The sequence below is a fragment of the Bacillus rossius genome, chromosome 6 (assembly GCF_032445375.1).
Source record: "Bacillus rossius redtenbacheri isolate Brsri chromosome 6, Brsri_v3, whole genome shotgun sequence".
Classification (NCBI taxonomy): Eukaryota; Metazoa; Arthropoda; class Insecta; order Phasmatodea; family Bacillidae; genus Bacillus; species Bacillus rossius.
In genome coordinates this window covers 39375106-39397970 of record NC_086334.1, presented here as the reverse complement: position 1 = coordinate 39397970, position 22865 = coordinate 39375106, and the positions used below count along the sequence as shown (strand labels likewise).

The 22865-nt window shown below is 35.7% G+C and overlaps 2 protein-coding genes across 5 annotated transcripts in view; one reads left to right on the top strand and one right to left on the bottom strand.

The window, feature by feature from the left end:
- The window catches only part of LOC134533058 (cap-specific mRNA (nucleoside-2'-O-)-methyltransferase 2), a 28634-nt gene extending 9422 nt beyond the window's left edge, over positions 1-19212 (top strand). For 2 of the 4 annotated variants that reach the window (XM_063370253.1, XM_063370254.1), the window contains exons 7-14: positions 1739-1850; positions 3121-3327; positions 3704-3804; positions 4428-4589; positions 6516-6683; positions 12431-12832; positions 15268-15433; positions 16005-19212. In XM_063370253.1, coding sequence (XP_063226323.1) covers positions 1739-1850; positions 3121-3327; positions 3704-3804; positions 4428-4589; positions 6516-6683; positions 12431-12832; positions 15268-15433; positions 16005-16174 — 1488 coding nt within the window. In that variant the 3' untranslated portion in view covers positions 16175-19212. The remainder of the gene's footprint in view (positions 1-1738; positions 1851-3120; positions 3328-3703; positions 3805-4427; positions 4590-6515; positions 6684-12430; positions 12833-15267; positions 15434-16004) is intronic. The other 2 variants (XM_063370251.1, XM_063370252.1) reach the window with 1 other exon arrangement.
- LOC134533059 (uncharacterized) lies at positions 18117-22161 on the bottom strand. Its single transcript, XM_063370255.1, has 3 exons — positions 21948-22161; positions 20452-20597; positions 18117-18377 (listed from the first exon to the last, which is right to left on the bottom strand). The coding sequence occupies exons 1-3, from the start codon at positions 22027-22029 to the stop codon at positions 18201-18203; spliced, it is 405 nt and encodes a 134-aa protein (XP_063226325.1). The 5' UTR covers positions 22030-22161; the 3' UTR covers positions 18117-18200.
- Between the last annotated feature and the right edge of the window lie 704 nt (positions 22162-22865).

The window sequence follows — 22865 nt, the reverse complement described above, 5'->3', positions numbered from 1 at the left end:
GGAGATGTTAGTTTTCCAGAAAAGTAGTTTTGGAAAAATTTTCTAATTATTTACTGGAAAAAATGTTTGAAAACTGAAAAATTTCCCAACTGGTTATACTTTTACAGAAACACGCAAATAAATGTTATCAACTATTTTATACAATCATTACTAAATAATTAAATAAGTGAGTCAATAGTTGGTTAAGAAAGACAAAATATACTCTACATACAGATATACTATACAGTTCTGTACCTACTTTATAACTTTAATGTTTTTTGCAGTGTAAAATTTTTACAAGTAATATGAAAGTTTCATAATAGAGGATAAACACTGAACACTATACACATCTACAGAACACAAAGACTGTACTGTTATCTTAGTATATCAACCTATTTTTATTCATGTAATCTATGTTGGTACTGGAAAAAAAAAATATTTTCGGGAAAAATAAGTGGATATATTTTCCCACTTGCATCTCTACTTCTGAGCCAACTGACTGTGTGGGTTGGCTGGATTGAAATGGCGTTGATGCTGAGTCTGATTTATTCTATCTTGCAGGAGATAGCAATTGCTGGCTCGATGGTTTCGCTGTGCTGCTGGAGTCTGACAGTTTTGGAGGATTTGTGTGAACTTGGAAAGCACTTTGTAGAAGTGTGTGCATCTATTCATGAATGCCAGAGAACTAAGAAGTTTTGACTTTTTCTGTCCCAGCTGGTCAAGATTTCTGGCTAAGATGGCAGTATTTTCTTCATAGAGGTTAAAGATCTCAGGCTTTTGTGGCCATTGTCTGGAGTTGCTTGGCTTCTGAGTTGTAGCCTTGTCGAAGGCGAGAATATCACTCGCAACTTGAGGTATTATGGACAGAATTCTAAAAAAAGATCCAAAAATGTGTATAAATTGGCGCCGTCTGGACTACAGCTGTGAAAATCGCTTCTCAATTACATAATTATATTATTTTTGAGCCATCGCCCGATCATGACCTTTTGGTACCATGACCACACAACAACTAACCTGGCTGCCCTTATTTCTGATTAAGGAGCAAGGATGCTAATGTTTCGTTATTTTCAACCAATCACAAAATTACACTTTATATAATCAGCTAATCACATACACATTGCAACAGCATTTCAACAAAATCTAGAGTCTTTCCCACGTTTACAGAACTCTGTCTCTCTCTAACTCTTACGTGACTGGAAAATTGCATCAACCCACTTTCAGATAAACACCATAGCAAAAAATATAAAATAAAATTACATGAGCTAACTAAATCTTAACCAACCAAGAACAAGTTAGGTGGAAGTACCGTCAAATGAATTTTTCAAAATAAAGTTTTAAAAAAAAATCAGAAATATTTTTAAAAAATCTTAAAATAAATGTAAATTATGTTAATAAAACATGCTTCAAATGCACAAATACCGCTCAGAAAGAATCAATAACTGTTTTTTAAATCATTCCAGAAAACTTAACTAAGTATTACTTCTGATTACAAAATACTGGTTAACCTTTAATAAACTTACGTATTTAGAAAGTGGGGAGAGCAAGTATCATTGTGAACTGAGAAATCAGTATGAACATTTATGCAGTGTATTTATAGGCATGAACAAATACTAAATTCAGTGTTGGAAATTTGTTTTGTTGAGGCAGAGTGTGGAAAGGATTCTGGTAGGTGAGAGGCTGACCTTGTAAAATATGTGATTTTTTTTATTTATTTTAAAAAAAACTGGAGGCTAACTGATTGTGGGGACTATGATTGCAGGTGACTGCAGATGGGAGCATAGACTGCCAAGACGACCCGGGGGAGCAGGAGTGTCATGTCTCCTCCCTCCATTTTTGCGAGGCAGTGGCCGCCCTGATGGTCCTTGCCCCAGGTGAGTGTACAGCTGCGAGTCAGGTTGAGGAACTGGCTTCTCAAGGGATTTTTGTGTTAGAGGCACACACGTAGTAGATGTGACTGCAGTTCAGATGTGAAACCAAACCAAGCAACATGCATGCAAATCCACAAAAAAATGTACAACTCGCCATGCCAACAGACTGCGTCACTTATACCATTTTTTAACGTTGTGTACTGGCAAACCTCGAAGTGGCAGTTGGTGTGACATGTGACGTATGGGTTGCCCTGAAATGTCCTTGGGCTGAGGGGGGAGGGAAAGCCTGCCGCTCAATTTCTTTCATCTCTCGTGTTTCTTTTTTACTTTTACTTGTGAAGATTTTCACAGACAGTAATAGTAAAGAGATGCCATGACCAAAAAATAATACCATGATTTGACACGTGAAAGAATGGAGGATCTCATTTTCAATGTAAAACCAACAAAAAAATCAAAATGACATTGAACACAAATGAAACTAGATTAGCAGATCGCGACATTATTTTTTTTAAATTTTATTTTTATGCCATATTATGCAGCATGTAACTATTTCAGTACAACACAAAGTGAGTAACATATAATATGTGTTTATAAAGTTTTTATCATTACAATTAGTTTTGAGGTATTATTCTTCTACAACAAGTATTAAAGTTATTTTATGATAGTAAATAATAAAAAAAATATGGATGATCAAGTAGGGAGGTAGTTTTACAACTCAGGATTCATAATTCATGTGATATAATAGTTCTCTGTGAAGAATTAAAACTAGGAATGTAGCTCATATGACATTGAGAATTTCAATTATATAATTATGTTAATAATAATTATTGTCATATCTAAAGTTTTTTTAATCCCTAATAGCTGTTGAAGTAATTTTAGTTATGCCCTTATGCTTTCTGTATTATCTGTACCAATGCAGTCTCTAATTATTATTTCTGTTGTTTGCTACTCCCATTGTTTAAACAGTATTAAACGCTCTGTTGTTACCAAAATTATTAGCTATATATATTTTCATTAGAGTAGTGATTTTCATGAAAATTTTTAAGAAAAACTTTAAAATCCTGGATAAAAAACCTGGAATTTGATTTTGCCAAAAGAGTGGCCACCGTGGCCACCCTGTACCGGTTAATTTTTCTTCTTTTAGTTGGGCAGTAAGAGGATTGTTGTTACCAGCATTATCACAGGTGAATTTTTGCGGCACATCTGGTACATAAAGCTCCTATCGAGCATCACTGATGTACACGACAAAGTGGGTGTGTTGTCGGTTTTCCAGGAGGCAGCCTTCTGCTGAAGATGTTCACGTTCTACGAGGGCCAGACGGCCTGCCTGGTGTACCTGCTGTGCTGCGTGTTCCGCTCCGTAGTCGTGTTCAAGCCCGCCACCAGTCGGGAGGGAAACTCGGAGGTGTACCTCTGCTGCCGCGAGTATGCTGGCTCCAGCTCCGTCCAGCCCTGGCTGTCCGTCCTGAGGCTTCACTACGGTTAGCTGGCCAGTCTTACATCCATTATCCGTCAGCTCTCCGAACCTTTTTACAACACTCCGAATGGCCATCATAATTTTTAGTATTGATGATTTCGACTGCGTTTTACATTCTCCGTCACGTTCTGCTTTCGAGTAATCGACTCTTAAAGAACAGATTCTTGACAGAAGGAACGAATCATATTCTTTCGTTCACTCAAAGATTAGTTCATTTTGAACCGATCGTTCACTAACAGTATATCACTAGTGTGTGTGTGTAATTTTTCATCTAGTACTTCTGAACGTGCCTTTCCATCTTTGTTATTTATCATCCGTCAACTAATACATGTAGGGAGTGTGGACAAAACAGTAAATTTTTTTTGTCTCCATCATTACAGGACCAGAACCAAAGACAGAGGCATTCTTCCCCAAAGAAGCCATACCTAAGACATTCCTAAGGCAGCTCTGTAGCTGTGCCAAGCTGTTCAAGGAGATACAGGTAGCTGGAATTATTTTTCTATGGTAGTCGTGAATAGTTTTACATTTCTGGAAGGTGTAGGTGCATCTTTCGCATTTAGGATGTATATATATCAGCCTTTAATATTTTATATACGAATGCTTGTTAAAGGAATGCATTTTGATCTTCTGAAGTTCAAAAATTTTGAAACATAGTTAAAAACTAAAATAAATTAATTTAATAGTCAGATATAATTGAAATCATAACAAAAAAAACCATTAAACTCACCTCTTTTAAAAACAAAATTGGCCTGAAAACAAAACCATAAAATCTTCTCTCTACCTATTACCCTGATGTGGACGAGACATTAAACCCTAATTCATTCATTCTATCTTGATAAAAATCGGAAGATTTAATTTTGGTAGTAAAGGGAAGCATGCAGCTTATTTGAGCTGATTTTTATTTCCAGCCTGCCATAGGTAGTCAGATAACAGGGTATGTAATGATTTGACAAAGAGGGTTACCCAAATATTTTACCTTAGAGGGGTCAGGAAATCGCTTGTGGAACACTGCAGTCTTGTTACCATGCGCAGGTTAAGAGTGTTTGTTGTTGCATCGTGTTTAAATTGCACTGTGTTTATGTGACAGTCGGGATCTCGCCACAGGTGTCCGTCATAGAAAACAACATTCAGTCGTTCATGTTCAGGCACTTAGTGGACTGGTCACGAGTGAAAACTTTGCGTCGCATGGTTGTGGACGAGTTCTTCTGGAGGTACCAGGTACAGCCGATCGATGACAACCTAAAGATTCTGAACAAAAGCAAAATGGTGAGTGTATTCCTTTGCTCACTTCACATTTTGATTGTCAAAGTTGTTATTTCATCCTTTCATTCATTCATTCATACATTATTCTCATTGTGTTGCTTTTTACATACAACAAAAATAATCTAGCTCAAAAAATTAAATGAGTTGAGCAAGATTGTCTTATTGCTCTACTGTGACACTTGATGTATAGATTAGAGTATAGGTCATTGAAAAACACCTTAATGTTGATTATAATTTTATATTCAATTCCAACAAAAGGAAAGATTTCAAAATTGATAGTTAAATATGTTTCAGAACTAGAAGAAATATTAATGAGATGCTTAAGTTCTCATATTACTGATTTACATACTTATAAAGCCACCAAACATGGAAAAGCAGACAAAACACAACATTAATGACGGGAAAAAAAACTGGAATTTTAGAGTATTTTTGGCAGCCTTTATCGGGAGTGGAGGAGGCACTGTGCACATAGGATCATAGGTTTTGTTATACTATTGTTTTAACTCCTTATATTTATTCATTAAATTTTTTCTTGCATGTAATTTTGAATAAAGTGAAATAATAGATTTAATTTTTATAAATGTATATTAATTTATGTAATGTTAAATGAACTATGTATAAATGTTGCTTGTTCTTGTGTATAGTCATAAATTAACTAATATATACTATGTAATAAAAAAAAAATTTTATAAAAATTAATTCTTATGTTCCAAAGTTTGTAATGGAACTATTGGAACTGTTCTGATCTCATTTTAAATTGTTTAGTTTCTGATGATGTTATGATTTGTTACTCCAACCAATTTGGCACAGTATGTTACTAGTTACTGTACTATCAAAGATGATGATAATTTTAAAGCTTTTTATTTTTTAGAATTGGAGATAAAATAATTATAATTTTAGGCCTGAAGCCAGGCAGTGAATAGTTATTTTTTTTTTACAAATAAAATTACATGGTATGTCATTTAAAAAATTGTGTGAATTTGATTGCCACTATCTGGTGGTCAAATATGTCAGTTTTGTGGGGTTGAATATGAAATTTCCTTGCCAGTTTTTGGGGCAAAATTAAATTCAGTGTGTGGTGACTATGTGCCAATAAATGTGGTATTAAAAGCATAGATTATTTTTAAAAAAAAAATACTTATTTAGAAATGTGATTCTGTACGTCTCTCTCGTAATTTTTTTATAATTTGAATGGTTTGATTCCATTAAACCAAATCAATTTTAAATATGGTTTTTCATGAGTATGAATCAAAATTAAATATTTTGGTAACCCCTCCCTTAACATACCTTAATGTTTATGTAATTAAATAGGTATGTGTTATTGTTGTAAATTATGCAAAAATAAATTAATTTATTTTTCTGCCTGTTTTCTGAACACATGTACACTCTATGCGATATGAGTTTTTTTTGACAGGTTTCATCACCAAACATCCAAACTTTGAGAACTTAATATTGTGATTTAATAAACACACACAGGTTCATGTATCACCCGACAAGCTAATTGCGTATATATCAGTATTTATTTTGTCAAATTTAAAGAATACCAGCTGAAGTTCCCGGCATTTCTTGGACTCAACACGGAGTGAAGAGACTTCATTTAGAATGATTTGGGAAGGTTTTTTTTATTTTTTTTTATTGTCATGTAAATTGTGACCTTCCTCTTGTTTTGAAGATCAAGTATGCAAAATTTCACTGAGGATTTTTTTACAATACAAACTCACAGAAAATCTTATATATTTATAAATGAAGATGATTTCAGCCAGTAAAAGTCTAAATGTTCACTGACACACCTGCCAAAAATGTCTCACCCTGAATAAAGTGTGGTAGAAAGAGATGCGTCGGAAGGAACTCATTGCTAGTTCTAGAGCGTGTGTGCTTGCGTGTGTGGGAGAGAGGGAGAGAGTGCAGCAGCAATGCTTGGCTGCGCAGTGCGCGATCCCGGAGCTGCTGAAGGAGCCGAAGGAGGAGGGATTCTCGTACAGCGAGCGCCACGGCAGGGCGGCGCTCCTGCCCGCCCAGCTCCTCGGCGTCCTGCAGCAGCAGCTGCGCCAGATGCAGGTCGCGTGGCCCTACCAGCAGGACGTCGAGTGGCTGGCGGTGAGGCCCTGCTTCCCGGCTCAGTCTGTGTCTTAGAAAACAAGTCCACACGTGACTCAAGTGAAACTTCTTACTTATTAGTTTTGTGTGTGTGTGTGTGTGTGTCTCTCTCTCTCTCTTTTTTTTTTTAGTAAGGATGCAGGTATGATATCAAATAAAAAAAAATGAGAAGTAGACAAACACAAGCAGCGTTACGAAAATTCCGTAGCTAGCATCACTACTTTCTCTCCCAATCCCGGCCTTTATTTACAAGTAGCATATAGCTTGCTATGCTAAATACCTATAAACCCCCCCCCCCCCTTCTTTTTTTGCCTTCCTATCTCCCATTCGACCGCTAGTGCATGCGTTGGGAGTGGCATCACCGCTGACACACACTCCTCTTCTACCAGTTCCCCCACCACATACCTAACTATTCCCCTCATGCGATTGGAAATTTCGTAACACTTGAAAATTGTAGCATCCTCACCAAAGAAGTTTCACTTCAACAAACCAAAATATGTTCTTATAAATGTTACATGGAATTAACTGAATGTCATGTGCCATCTTACAACAATGAGTGCGACCTGTAGCGAGAATATTGGCAAGAATGACAGATATACAGTTGATGAATGCATCATAATTTATTTAGGTTTCTAGAAATTAGTAATGGGTAGGGATGGCGATTTTTCGTTTTCGCGAAATAGATGCGAAAATATGCTAAATTATATTTTTTCCGCTATAAAATGCGAAATCTAGTCTATTCCGAGATAAATGCGAAATCAAGGTAAAAAATATAGATTCGTGTTCACTCTACACAATTTATTTACCGATTGTATTTCGTTTCAGTTCAGTATCAAAAGAAACCCATCATTTTATGGCGTATTCAGCACAAGTATCTTAGTGTCACGTCATTCACAACACTATATTGTTCGTAAATATTAAATGAAGAATGGCCATCCGTGCCTCGCGATTGTAAACAAAGCAAAGAACAACTAGCTGGAAGAGTGTCTGTCATCTTGCAGAGTACAAGTTTTTAGGCCACCATACTGCGACATCTCTGCTTCGCTGCACTAACAATTGTAGTCCCATTTTCTGGCTGTGTTTCACGTGAAAGCCGCGTTCTTGTGTAGTCTGTGGAAGGTGGTGTGTTTACAAATACGTGCATACTCGTGAATGTGTTGTATACTGTTATTTCTCGTGATAAAAATAGGACGAAACGTAATTTCCATTCGCGATCGCATAAATGAATACAAAAGTACAGTTCTACGAAAGTGATACGAATATTTTAATGTGCAATTTATGTAATCGCCGTCTGGAGTGGAAAAAAAAAGATGTACTTGAAAAGCACGTTAAATCTGAGGGACATCAGGCTCAAGGTTAGTAGAGAGAGGTTGTCTCGATCCCATAAGAACAATGTAGACAGCCCGACACTCCGCTCTGACGTCATCTGCAGCCCCGCCGTTCCCAGCCGTAATACTACACCTGCTGACTGACGGCTTTCTCTTATCAGCTCGGCTCGTTTCACATGTCTGATACGCAATACTTATAGTATTTCATTTATGCTTTGTGGATTACTGTTAATTATAATCGTTTTGATATGCTTTTCAAATGACAACATGCTGTGACTGAAAACAAAGATGAATAATTAATTTAAACATATTTTTTCAGTGACAGTAAAAATTTTCAAAATATTAATGATGAATCCAGATTTTTTTAAAAATTAATATTATTAATATGTAACTAGTAAACAAAATGGTTTATTTGTATTTATTTCTCAGCAAGATTATAATATTTATAATAATTGCATATCAATTTCTTAATGTTTAATACAAGTAGCCATAGCTCATTAAAACGTTTTGGGAATGTTTGCAATATAAATAAACTGAATTTAGATTTAATAATAAATTTCTAACATGAATAGAGCAGTTTTTCGTGTAATCGTTTCATCCTCTTTTGCATCATACTCGAGCGTTTTCTTCACTTTTACTTCGTCAAAGAACAACAATGCGTTCGAAGTCTAGCAACGAAGAACGTGCTACATTCAGAAGTTCAAACATGGTTTACTAGAATACCTTTTCTCATGTCAAATAAAGATGCCCATCGTTGAAGAGTTGAAAGTCCAGGCAATGGGAAGTTAAGTTTCTGTTTTAAAATTAAATAACATCGCTTACTGAAATAACGTAACGTGAAAGCGAGAGCTATTTCCTCATTGGCCCAGTTTACTCTTTTTTTCAACGAAAGTAATAAGTCAATTTGATTTTTGAAAAAACACTTGAAAGAATATTCCGCATGCGGAACTCTAACGAAGAACGGTTTTTTGTTTGTTTTTAATATTTACGTTTTCTTTTTTTGAGTTTTTTCATGACTTCCAAATTTAAAACTGACTTTCTTTCAGCAAGAAACAAATTTTCTTTAAGAATTTGGATTTCCTTCCTAAGCATTTCAACCGAGACATTGTTAGAACAAGACTTTGAATGATTTAACTGACTTCAAGAACATGTTTCTTCCTTACTTACATTTTCATTTGAATCTACGATTAATTTACATAACATTTTTTTTTTGTTTTCCCTGCATTTAACTCGGTCTTCTCGGCGCACATGACTTTCCAATGTTTCTACAGGTGTTGTAATTCCAAGTTTTAATGAAGGTACAGCATTTGGTTTAAGACATCTTATAGCGCATGTATTTAACAACCCAGCTTTCAAGTCGGGCTCGTAATCATCATCTGTAAAGTGCTCTGAACATATGTAAGTTGTTTTTGGATTCCACTCACCATCACGTCGGCATTTCTGAACCCACACTTTCAACAGATGATCATCGCGTGGGAATCGATGATATTTTATATGATTTGTTTCAGGTAAAGATTTTGTTTTTACCAAACTATTTGCACACACAGCCACTGTACACCGCGTACCTGGCATTTTAATGTTTAAATACAACTTTTTAACAGCGTTTAGCCTAACAAAACAAATTCACTTTAAATTCATGTTCTTAACATTTTGCCTGCTAGTTATAATTAACGAAGCACCTGTGCACTTATGATATAAGCAGCACTAACATTTTATTACACACGCACTCTCAATTAAACTCCTCACAACAATAACTCTTCCCGCATTACGCTGTAGTTTGACACGTTATTACGAGCAGATGTGATTGTAAACTAAGTAACTGATAGGAGCGGACGGGCTGGCAAGCCGAGCCGGGGCTGCAAGTGACGCGATGCGCAGAACGATGCGCAAGCGATCGAGGCAACCTCTCTCTACTAACCTTGCATCAGGCTGCAAAAAAAAGATTCACCGAGAAATTGGATGAAGAAAAGGTCGGTAAAACGGCAAGCAACGGTTTCTGGCATGATCGAAAACCAAAAGAAGGCGAAAATTGAAAATACGAAAAATTGAAAAAAAAAAAATTTGAAAAAAAACGAGTTTCAATAACATTATTTGTGCACTCTACATCAACTATGGCCATGAACACGGCTAAAAAATATTTATTGTGATTTTAAGTATTCAATTTATTGCACTCATAAGTGCTAAAATGTTGTTTGGAAACCTGCCAAGATAGGCTATCTTTGTAGTTGTACTAGATCTTTATTTCTGTGGTTGTTAATAATTAATATGTGTATTATTTAATTCTTTTTAAAAATATACTTTTCTTCAGTAATGTAAAATGAGAGAATTGGCTAAATATTGTTTTTAAAAATGCTACAAAATGCTAAATTTCAAATTCATAATGGTACAAAATGCTAAATTTCAAATTCAAAATGCTAAATGTTATTATTTTAAATGCTATAAATCACCATCTCTAGTAATGGGTTATATCCTAATTTTCTCAAATACAAATCTCTAATTCAAATCCCCAAGAGTATCTTGAATATACCCCTCTAACATAAATATAGGTCTCAAGGATCTAAACTTAAATAATGTACAAGAAATAAAAAAAAATTAAGTATGGTGTAGAAACATTCAACCCTTTAAATGTTTATTTCACGAACTAAGTTTCTAGAATCAATACATTGTAATTTATTTGTAAATATTAAAAGTAAAATATCTTGGGGGAATGATAACAGCATAGGTATGAAGAAAAAGTTGGGATAGTAAATTTCAGACATTATCGGTGTCAAATTTTTTAATTTTCTTATTTCCTCTAATCTTTTTATTTGTATATTTTTCCTTGAATATTCAATCCTTTGAATACTAAGGATTTTATGGTATTTAGAGATTTGATTGGTCTATCCCTACTAGTAATATCATTGTTTGGGTGTGTATAACAACTGCAGATTACTGTATTTTTCCTACCTAATAAGCCACACTTTTGAACATGTATGTCTTATACCCATTTTTTAGACTATAACAACAAATAATAGTTTTTTAGAATGAGCATCGCACAAAACTTTTAAAAACAAAAGTTGTGACCATATTTCAAGTTTCTATAAAATGTTTATTCTAGACTTAGGTAAATATTATTTACTTTAAGATTTTCTGTAAAACTAACCAGTGTTGTCTGCTTGTTATTTTTGTCAGCACTCTTTAATGCCATAACAGTACTACTATTAAATGTTAAATATTTCCATTAATAATCTCTCTAATGGTATTAGGCAGTAAGTAATTATATTATGGTTTTAATTTTTAAAGAGAACACATTTACCATGATAATAATAAAAATTCTCTTAAATTTAATATGTCTACCAACCACAGCTGATTTGTTTACTAGGCTGAATCGCAATAATATCTCTGCCATGAATGACCAAAATCAATGCCATCTTATAAAGATTACTAATGAAATAAATTGGGAAATTGGTGAATAAGCACAGGCAATATGTTCACCTTTCAAAGAGAATTTTTATTACAATACCACCATCACTAAGAAACAAAAATATTGTTTTTACTTCAGTCACATGTACGACTTTGTGCGACAACATATTCCTTTCCCAAGCGCGATTTCCCATACCTGAGCATTTTTCGTTATCTAAAATTTTTTCAGCAACTGTAGATTATAGTAACTGCATACCTGGGGTAATCACTTCAATATTTTTCTCACAAACACATTCTCGCAAACCTTATGCATGTTATCTTTGATCCTTTAACAACAGCAGGTTAACCAACCTTGGAGCTTGACAAAAAATTGTGTGCAGTTTTTTCGGTTAAATACATAATTCTGTATTGAGTGTACCAGTAACATACTCCTAGTACCTGACAAGCTATACTTTACATTTAAGGGTAACTGCCTGCATTACAAATGCAATATAGTATTTAAATGCATGCTGTATTTTCCAGCATGTAGTATGTAAAATCATGAATTTTAAGCCAATCTGAAGTGTGTAAAGCTGCTACGTATTCATCTTATGTAACTGTACTTATGTCGCTGTTGTGTGGAGTCTATGAGATCAGGTACCTTACCTTCGTCTTTCTGTCAGACTGATTTGAATCTCGCTAAACAGTGACATCAGACTGTGGTGCCATTAGTAAGAAAGGTTGTGATAATTGCATTCTTCCAAGATCTAGTGTTTTCGCATCTTACAAATGTGGAATCTCATTACATGTGCCAGAGACTATGCTATAAGTATAACGCATTGTGCATTCAGCCATTCAGCACATTTTTCTGTCAGAAGTGACAGTAGGAGGAATTTTTAATACAAAGACTTTTTTGTGAAACATTTTGTTAGAATAGGGTTTTTTATAAGTGTGTAAATGACAGATGAATTCAATTAATATGAGGTGTCTACAAGCAGAGAAGGATGTTTACAGTGTGTTCTGACGCGTGTGCTCCAGCTCTCCGGGGAAGTGGACGGCGTGAGCCTGACGAGGGGCAAGGCGGTGGAGCGTGTGAGCAGCTCCAAGTTCTGCCGTGGCTGCGTCCTGAGGGTGTTTGCGGAGGCGTGCCGGGCCACGGGGACCCTCGAGAGGACACGGTCCCTGCCCTCAGCACAGGGCGTGCGACCGTCGCTCCCGGAGGAGCTGGACTGGCAGAGCGTCCGGGTGGTGGACTGCGGCGACGCGCCGAGGCGCTCGGTGGCGGCCGGCCAGGAGGAGGCCAAGCGGGCGTGCTTCCTCGCCATTGTGGCGGCCCTGCGCGACCTGGGCGAGGGCGAGCACCTCCTGCTCCTCGGCTACCCGCTGCTCACGCAGTTCAATGTCGCCGTCGCCTACTTGCTCTGCCATGCCTTCCAACAGGTGCTGGTTCCTTGTAGAGATGGGCGGGTCTGCATGTGTTTGGGTCGAGTCGAGCTGAGCCTAGTTTCATTTAAACGGAGAACTACTGGTAAACTACGTACTTAAAGTATCACAATGTCCTATCGAAGAAAGATTTGAAAACATGTCAGGAAGTAAAAAAAAATAATCTTGAAATTTTAATGGCTTTTCTTCAAAATTATATCCCTAGACTTCATAGTCCTCCAGGCTATAAAAAAAGGGGTCAAATAAAAAGAAACTGTTCTTTTTTTCTGATGTAATCAAGCAACATTAGTACTCTGAATTTTTTTATATATGTTTTTTTTCTCTCAAAAAACCTATCTTCTTCCTTGAATGCTTTTTTTTTTTGACATCTTTAAATGAACGTTCCAAAATCATGTATATAAACTTATAACCTTTTCAAAACTAAAAATCTAAATAAACAGAATATTAACTCGGTATTAGCTTTCCTTTTCCTCTTCCATTTTCGGATTAGACATGAAAGTCTGACTTCAAAAATGGCAATTCTTAGACATTTACAAATGTCCCGTTAAGAATTTCTTTGTAAAAATGGAATTTAACTATGTGTAAAATACATAATAAATAAATTATGTTGTAGACAAAAATTAATCCATCTACCATGTATGTATGCATTGCATGCATCATGTTACAAAAAAAAATATTAGTCAAGTCTCGTCCTCTCGAGTGTAATGAACTTGACTCGGCTAAAGTTTTTGAGTCTCTTGCCATCCCTATTATTCAGCAATGCTGCTTGTAAACTGGGAATATAAGAAGTACCGTATATACTCGTGTATAGCGCGCCCTTTTTTCCCCTCAAGTAAAGGAAAAAAATAAGGATGCGCGCTATATACGGAAAAAAAAATGAGGGGGTGTGGCGGGGAGGAGGAGTGGAAGTCGTTAACTGCCGGGTGGGGTGACGTTTCTGGCCAGCCCCCACACATACGCACAAGCAACAAGGCCTCTCACACACACACACACGCACGCGCGCAGGCACGCAACCTGGTCTCTCGCACACAATAACGCTCACAGCACACACACACACACACACACATGTGCGCGCAAGCTCGCACGTCTCTTGTTTATTTTTAGACCTCCCCCTCTACAGAAAGCCAGCGCAGCTAGTAAAATAAAAGAGAGAGAGAGAGAGAGAGAGAGAGAGAGAAAGAGAGAATGTTGTCGCCATTCCCCCTCCCACTTCCTTCGCTTCCTCGTTGAAGCTGCTACCGGTGAGTCATCTAGTCCTCCGCGTCACGTTCATGCCTCCCTCCCTCCATCTCTACAGTCCACTTACCAGTTGTGACGATACAGCGCTTCATTATCTTCCGTCTACACAGCAGAGTTTAAGTATTTTCCTGACGCATCACCACACATCAATTTAAATTATTAATTTGTTTCACACGTACAGGTACCACAAAATGTTAGTAAAATTTATTTATGGGGAAAAAAAATTTTTTTCTTTGGAATTTGTTGCAAAAATCGTGGTGCGCGCTATACACGAGGGCGCGCTATACACGAGTAAATACGGTATTCACATTCTAATGTACATCAATCTAGATTGTCATCAAATCAAGAAAATAAGTTCCTTGAAATAAAATTTTATTTAAAGTTCTGTATATAAAATTTCTGGCTGTTAATGTGTTTTTTTTATTTATGTACAATAGAAATAGACTTATGGTTCTATAGGTACTCTTGAAGCAGATGTAATTATGTGCATTCCTGATTAATTTTTTTTTTTAAACTAAGGCTATCTCTGTGTACTTATTATCCAAGATGTTAACGTGTTGGGCTCATGTTTTTGATCCCAACACTATGGCATGATTTAAATGTAGGAGTAGTAGGGCAATGCCCAAGGGGTTTGGAGATCACTTAAATCTCGGAGTTCTGTCTCTATTCTGAATGTTACTTGCAGCAACCTGTAAAAATATTCTAATTTTGTCTTAAACTTAGTTAAGAATAAATTTAGCACATACCTTTTATTTTCTCCCGAATGCATGTGTGCTTTTGTAAAAAGCACTGTTTTTACAACCTTGCAACGTGAGGCAAATGTTTTTCTCATTCAGGTGAGAGAAGATAATTTCTTAAATTGTCAAAATATAAACTTTCTCTTCACTTAAAATTTTGGGCTTAGCGTATCTTAGGCTTCCGATTTTTTTAAGCTTCGCAACAAACGTGAAGCTTTGCATCACATTCAAAGCTTCGAATAAAATGAATAACAAATTTCCTGGCGAAGCCAAATTGAATATCATAAAAGAGCTTCAGTTGGTTTGCTTAGTCGAACCTTTGCACAGGCATAGTATTTATTTCAAGCATCAAAATTTTTCAGTGAAACCTAAAACGATCATAATGGTGATTTCCAGATTTCATTAGATTGCAATCAGTAAGCAGGTGAAGTGTTTTTAATAGCCACGTGTGTTCAGGTTGGCTTCATCAGACCTCGCGGGAGAGACTGCGCGTTGCTGTTCCGCTGTCTGCAACGCAACGTGCAGCAGTGCAAGAGCGTTCTGGAGCAAGTAGAACTCGAGCTCGGCAGGATGGATCTGCATGAGAGCGTGCTGTCCCTGTTGCCTATAAACAAGCTTTGTGGTACGTACTGTAGCTGTTAACTTTCTGTCTCTGTGCCCAGACATCATCTCTAATGTCTTTCAACTAGTTTATGCAGGCGGATGACTGAAAGGCTGGCTGCCTCTCCGTATTTCTAGCTTGCTTTCATGCATTCTTCATTTCTTCTTCACATACACGCACACACATGCACGCACTCACACATCTTTATTTCTCAAGAACCAATTGATTGAATGATGACAATGGACCTCTTTTAGGTGTAAATAAACATTTATCATTTTTAGGTGTTTTTTTTTTTTTGTCTTCTTAAATCTAGGATAATTTGAAGTTTTTCAGTGGTCCCTTCAGCTTCAAATTATCAGAGTCCAACTCTATAATGTGTGTACACAACTGTCAAAAATATCACACACTTCATACAGCAGATCTAAAATTTACTAGGAGATATTTTGTTATTAGAACTAGAACCTAATTTTTTTTTTTAATTATAAAGTTAAAATATTGAAATAATGCTTGAAAAATTCCAGTTAGAGCTTAATTGTAATTTTTCATGCTTTTTTTTTTTAATTTAGGGTTTAATTTTCTTTTTCTTTGCCAGGTATTAACAGTTACGAGGACAAAGTAAGTTCTGAACTTGAAGAAGCGAGTGCTGAGAACTGTTCCTTAACAGTGGAAGGAGAGTTTTACTTGTGTGTTATAAACATGAACCATATGAGCATTGCCGAACATGTTGAAGACATTGTACAACATGTAGTGGCTCAACAGTAATCAACGAGCACAAACAGCTACACTAGTCATGTGACGGAGGCACTGCCATTTTATAATAAGACATAAATATACCTATAAATGACTGCCTGCCATTTTAAGTGTGTTGTCAGTGTTGTGCATTCCAAAGACTGATGTGAAACTTGATTTATATGTATACAATCTTTATTTGCACAGTTCCCAAACTTATCATTTTTAAAAAAGCTCAAAAACCTATTATTAATACATAAATGTGAAAGTGTTGTATTTTTCTTCCTCAATCATGCCTTTATTGTTGAATAAATTTTATGATTTTTGGAACTAAGGTATCCCATATATTGGATTAAATCATAATTTTCTTATAAAATATCCATTAAAGTTTGTTTACAAATATAACTCAACTGCAACATGGGTCACAATAGCGATAGCCTTCTGCCTGTGTTTAGATAAATGTTTGTCGGCAGTAATATTGAGTTTAATTTTTACAGTAAAATACACAAATCTAAATTTTTTCCCCTTTCACTGTATGGTAATAATTTTGCAAATATTGATTAATTTCATTGCAATACAGAAAAAAGCAGAGTATAGTGCATGAAAATGCTTTGCGATGAATTGAAAATTCAAAATAATCAGAGCATTTAAACAAAAACAATGTGCAAATGTATTTATGGGTCTGAGACACTCAACCTGTGCAATCATGTAATTTTTCTTTACCCGTGTACTGGCAGGTTATAAAATTAATTAGAACTGGTTATTTGGTAAGAACGTATTTTAGGATGTAGGATAAGAAACGTGGTGGCTAGTCAACTGTTGTTTTAGTATGTGTAATGTCACTGGTGCACCTCTGTGCCAGTAAGGCTCTTGTTTATATTGTTTTTGGGTCTGGAGTATTTTTAGAGGAGCTTCGTCACATCTGTTTGAGAATTCACAGAATATAATTACTGCGAGGCGAGTGAACAACTATAGACTAGTGACTATTAAAAAAAATTATGAACAAACATTCATAACATAAACGTATTCCGTAGTAATGATAATTTTCGTTTAGGCAAACAATGACGTGTGCAAAGGTGCTGTCTTGTAGCAGCTACTGAGGAAAAGCAAAATGATTTTTGTTTTTATGGTTTATAAAAGTGAAATATGGCATGGTTAATCTGCAAACCGAATAACCCGCATCTGAATAATCAGGAGTCTGCTGTACTTAACTTATCCTACACTGTCCTTTGAGACGATTAAAAATAATATTTTTTATCTTAATATTAAAAATTATAATTGATATTGCGTTCTCTCTTTTTCGAGAAAAGGAAAGGTACTTCTCCGTAGATGTTTTAGTTGCAGAAGTTCTAAAGCCCTGCTGAAAGTCAATTAGTTGACTGCCACCATCCTTTAACATAGATTCATTGATCCTTGTGTCTGCTGGTCGTCTGACACACTTCTACTCACCTGGATCTCTCAAGTGTCTCAAAAGGATATACTAATTTACGTGTGTTTCTAGACTCGTCTTACATTTAAGTCTGTGGGTCTGTAGCAAAGGAATACATGTGAGATGATTAAAGGTTTCTCTAAGGCTGTCGATTTTCACAAAATTTAAAAAACTAAAGGATGATAAATATAAATTGTCTGTTTTAATTTATTTTTAATTAATGCTAAACATATTTTATGGTATATGTCATTTCAAAACTGTGACCCAAATTGCTGGTATTATTTAAGTACCAGTGAACTTTAACTTCTGGATTCCATCTTATTACAACTAAGTGTGTCTAAATTTATGGTGGCAAGATACGGTTACTTACATTACAGCGTGTAACGTATTTGTTAGCCCTAAAAATTTATAAATAATCTGTCTTCCTAGGTATTCCTCATTTCATTACCAACTGAAATGCAGATAAATTTGTGAGACTGTAATATCACCTGAAAAAAAAAAATGTATATATAGCTAATTAAAACAAATGTAAAAAAAATGCAGTAGTAAATGACCTTAATGTACTTCAGTCTGTGATTCGTACGATGCCTCTGTGGAAGTACAAGGAAGGCCGGTGTCAGAGTGAGCAACTCAGTGCTGCTTCTGGGGCACGTCCCAGCCCAGGGCCAGGTCCTTGGCCGTGGCGATGTAGATGAGGGCGCCGTGGTGGCCCAGGGGCTTCATGGCGGTGTAGCTGCGCTTGTCGGGCGACCAGTGGCACGTGGCCTTGTAGTGCAGGTCCTCCTGGGACTCCGAGTCCGTGCTCTCCTGTCACAGCGTCCCCATCAGAAGCACAGTTCAAGGCTCTTATCCAATTAAGCAGCGTTTAACTTTATTATTTTTTTTTTTAATTCAAGGAATTTGCACAAATGGATTAGAAGATTATATTTAATATTGTTTGAGCATGCATCTCTTATGGAATGATTTTTAAAATACAAAAATACACCATGGTTTATATTTTTATTCTCCTGTTTTGTTTTAGGCAATTTACTACAAATTATTCTATTGTAAAAATGCAGCATATGAGCCATTACACTGTTTTGGTTAGAATAAGTATTACAAAAAAATAATTTATAAACTTCAAAAACAATAAAAACAATGAAATCTTCTGTTTTAAATATGAAAATGGGCCAAAAATATAACCATTAAACCTTGTCTCTAGCCATTGCATATGGTAAGAAACCATCCCAGCCTGGAGTGATGGGAAACTGGCTGGACCAGGAGTCAATCACAGGTCCTATGAAATCCAAGACCAGTGGCTTATCATTGCTCCTTTGTGCTCCATTGATAGACATAAGCTTTTATGGTTTCATTTTTAAAATGAGATTTCTGTGTTATTGTTTTTTTTATGAACTCTTGTTTTTTTTATTTTGTTTTTTTATAGATAGCACAATTTTCAACAAATATGACACTTAACTTGTTCAATGATAATTACTTCAAAGTAATGTAAATTTGACTGATACATGATCCACTTTTAAAATATAATAATTTGTAATAAGCAGGTCTAACTACTGGAGACAATAAAAATAAATCACAAGTATATGTGCTTTTTGTTAAATGTCCCACTGTCGTAATGTAAAAATTAGTTACTAATAACAGTAGCAATATAAAAAAAAACTTTTTCCAATCTATTTTGTATATACATTCTGGCAATAACTCCATGCCAAATAACTTTAATACTTGTATATTAAAATATTATTTTTTTGTAATCTGAGTTGAATTTTATTAAATATGCAGATTAATTTCATGATTTTTTGTTGAATTTCAGTTTTTTATGGTGTGTTAACTTGCATTTTGGTGTTATTTCGGCTGTATCGCAATTCACCATATTATATTGTCCCTATCCATTGAATGGGTGGGGGAAACAGGAGTACCTTGGGGAAACCCGCCTTGACATGGTGATGCCTGTCGATGTTTTCCCACTTGTGAGTTGCTGAGTAGGTGAACATGTTCACTGTTACATTGGCAGCTGACTGGGGAAAGCAGTTTCAAGTGTTGAAGCCTTTCTAAAAGTGTAACTAGAAAAATAATTCCCATAATAACAAATTTTTTTTTTCAACCTTTTCCCTATTTACTTTGTTGATTATGTGGAAGTAAATCATTAGGCTTTAAACTAATTTTCAGTTCAAGTCAAGTTAGATGCATTAAAAGATCATAGGTAAGTGTCCTAGGTATGTTCATTTACGTTGAACTAATAATTGTTACATGTTATCATTGATATGCTTCCAGTGTCAAGGTTCTGAGAACTCAAGCATTGATACTTGAGTCATGACTAAAGACAAGTTAAAAATATGCTGTGAACAAGCAATGGGAGATGGTAAACTTATTATATGTATTACAATACTTATTATAAATAATATCATAAATTAAGCATAATTTCTATGGTAAAACCAAACATGTGGTTTTTAAAACCCTGATTTTTTTTACAAGTTTATGTACTAATAAAATGTCAGTTTTTCTTGCTGTTTATTTTAACAAAAAAATTAGAAACTTTTTTAACATTAATCAATATTAAAGTTCTTTAGTCTGCTATTAGACTTAACATTAACTATGAATGTAGAATAAGCAGTTTAAGGCACTACTATGATTTTTTTTACTAAAGAAATGGCTAAACTACTAACGCTAGTAAAATATGTAGCTGTCATGGTTTTATTACTATGAGCATTTGTAGAATTTAGAAAACTGTGCATTTAAAAATCAGCAATTGTATAATTTACTAAAAGTTTGTCCTTGTTGAAGAGAAAAGTATTATTTTGCAAATCAAAAAAAGATAACTCCTAGGTAAATATATATGAGCATCTGAATGTTTACTTCGCAAGTCGACACCTACAGCTGTACCAACCTCTGCACACTCATCTACATGCCTCGCCTCTTCCTGGATTACCCGCAGCATGTACCGGAAGAATGCATTCCTGTACTTCTTCACAAGGATGTCGTTCGACTTCAAATTGCACAGCTTTGAGATCCAACGAGCAGATATCACTTTGTCTGGAAGGAAAAATTAACTTTCAGGTTAGCACTTCTGGTCTACCGTCTTATCAGTCCTCTAGAATATTCTTACTTCAGACTATTGTAATGAAACACAGACCATAAACACTAAGTATCAAATGACAAAAACTGTGAATGTGTACTACCTTTGCTATTAATGTACAAAAATTATGTGATAAAGGAAAATTATTATTATAAAGTTAATAATTGTATAATAAGTTATTTCAAGAACAAATTGTAATATTATTTGATACAGGTAAGTTGTTTACTATCGGATAAGAGTAGGTAACTTGAGACTTCTGTTAGTATGTTATAAATGTTTCAATTAACTTGGGTTTAACAGCTCATCGACGTTAAGTTCATAGAGACAGATGAGGTGTGAAGCGATCTGAATAAAGCAGCGATGGAATGCAAGGGTGGGGGAAACGTGAGTACTGAAAGAAAACCCTCAGGCTTATTACAACGCCCGCCTTAGTTTCCACTTGCGAATTCGACCCTACTTGGAGAACTGTTGCAGGAGGCAAGTGAGCTGGCATTCATTCAACGTGGCCCATCGAAAGGGAGTTGCAAGGGGGCAAAATCTCTGGGGCCCTGGCACTAGGGGGGACCCCACGTTTACTTACAAATTTTTTTTAATGCGTGGGTGTACCCTGATAGACAATAATTACCAGTCTATTGTTGAAAAAAGGATTCATTGGAAACATTGCAATTTATATGGTAGACACAACATCATGTTTACACTTATTCCCACAGTAATGTGGAAGGGGCCCGACAAAATTGTTTGCCCCCAGGCCCTTAGTTTCTCTCAGCGGCCCCACTTCTTTGCTACGGTACACAAGTAATATATTTGATACAGTGCACAGTGTTTGTTACGCAACATGCAGTTGGTTCCGTGGGTGTCGTTATCTTTACAGGTGGGGTCACCTGGGGCAATACATCCGTACCTGTGTGACGCAGGAGATAGCTTCTGGGGGTGGCAAGAGTTGCACATTCCTGCACTCGGGGCAAAATTTGTGTTAGCCACCCCTCTTTCCCTCCAAATGCCCATTCCCCTTCCCAACAGCAATAAACATACTATACATAAATTTTTTGCATCCATTTACAATGTATGTAACATTTTAAGTTAAATTTGATCAACCCTGTATGATTATTGATAATGAATAAAATCAATAGTTTTTAAATTTTATATTACACTTTTTGTAGTCTACAACCTGGTGCCTGAAACAGACCCTCCCCTACCCCCCTGTACCCACAACCCCCCCTTCCCAGATCCTTCCCTGGGTTCTTGTGATAATTTTCTCTATTCACAAATGTCACTGATGCTGAAGTGAGATAATGACATTTTGTTACCTTCATAAGATTTTATCTTGTCGAGGAGATTTTTCGCCAGTTTCAAATTTTGTTGGAACTCTTCGTCATACATTGTGTCCATTTTGACTGAAAATACCTGGAAAAAATAAACTGATTTTTAATTCTATACTTTGAATGTGCTACTGTTTTTATTTATGTTTACAGCATGCCTAAAAATTCTGTTGTGTATTGAAACAAGTTTCATTTTGTTTTTAATAGATGTATATTAATTTTTTCACAATATTTCTCTATGTTTCTGCAACAGTACAGGAAAAAATGTGAAAAGTATGTGCTCTAAGGAGAAATATACTTTTTTTACAACCTTAAAAACTCTGTTATAAATGGTAACTTTTAAGGGAGAAATTTCATGTTGCATTGTTTATTCATTAATAGTCAAATAAAGGCCATTTTTAAAAACTTAAGCTTAAGGAATGAACTAACCTTACACTTCAAATTGCTAAGAAAAGTTTACTTAGCTTCTGAACTGAATTACCACTATCAAAACTACATTTGTTTCTGTTTATAGTAGTACCACTCTTGTCGGTATTTTTCACAGAAAACTAGACGAACTAGGAAAATAAAAATAATAAGTTTAACGTGGGGCCCTGGGCGGTTGCCCGACAGGAGTGGCTCTGGAGCCAACCTGGCCTGTAGGTATGATTCTACATTTCTGGTGCTATTGTATTGTGTAGATTAAAAAAATATGTATATATGGTACTCTAAAATATCTTAGAGAAAAAAAACCACAGTTTTGGTAATGAGTTTTCAAGACGTTAGAAAAGCGTTGTGATTGCCAAAATGTTGGACTCCCAATCTGACTGATGGGTATTGCATGCCCTCACCCAAAAATCTCCTGTCACCTCCCCCCCCCCCCCCCCCCACGCACACACACAATTTGCAGATGGACCCGACACGGAC

Bases quoted from the DNA above. Each gene is read 5' to 3' on its own strand.
- LOC134533059 (XM_063370255.1), bottom strand. From the start codon at position 22,029: ATGGACACAATGTATGACGAAGAGTTCCAACAAAATTTGAAACTGGCG. The intron at 20,598-21,947 runs GTAACAAAATGT...TTTTCCTTCCAG, and splicing joins CAAGATAAAATCTTATGAAG to ACAAAGTGATATCTGCTCGT. The intron at 18,378-20,451 runs GTTGGTACAGCT...ACGCTGTGACAG, and splicing joins ATGTAGATGAGTGTGCAGAG to GAGAGCACGGACTCGGAGTC.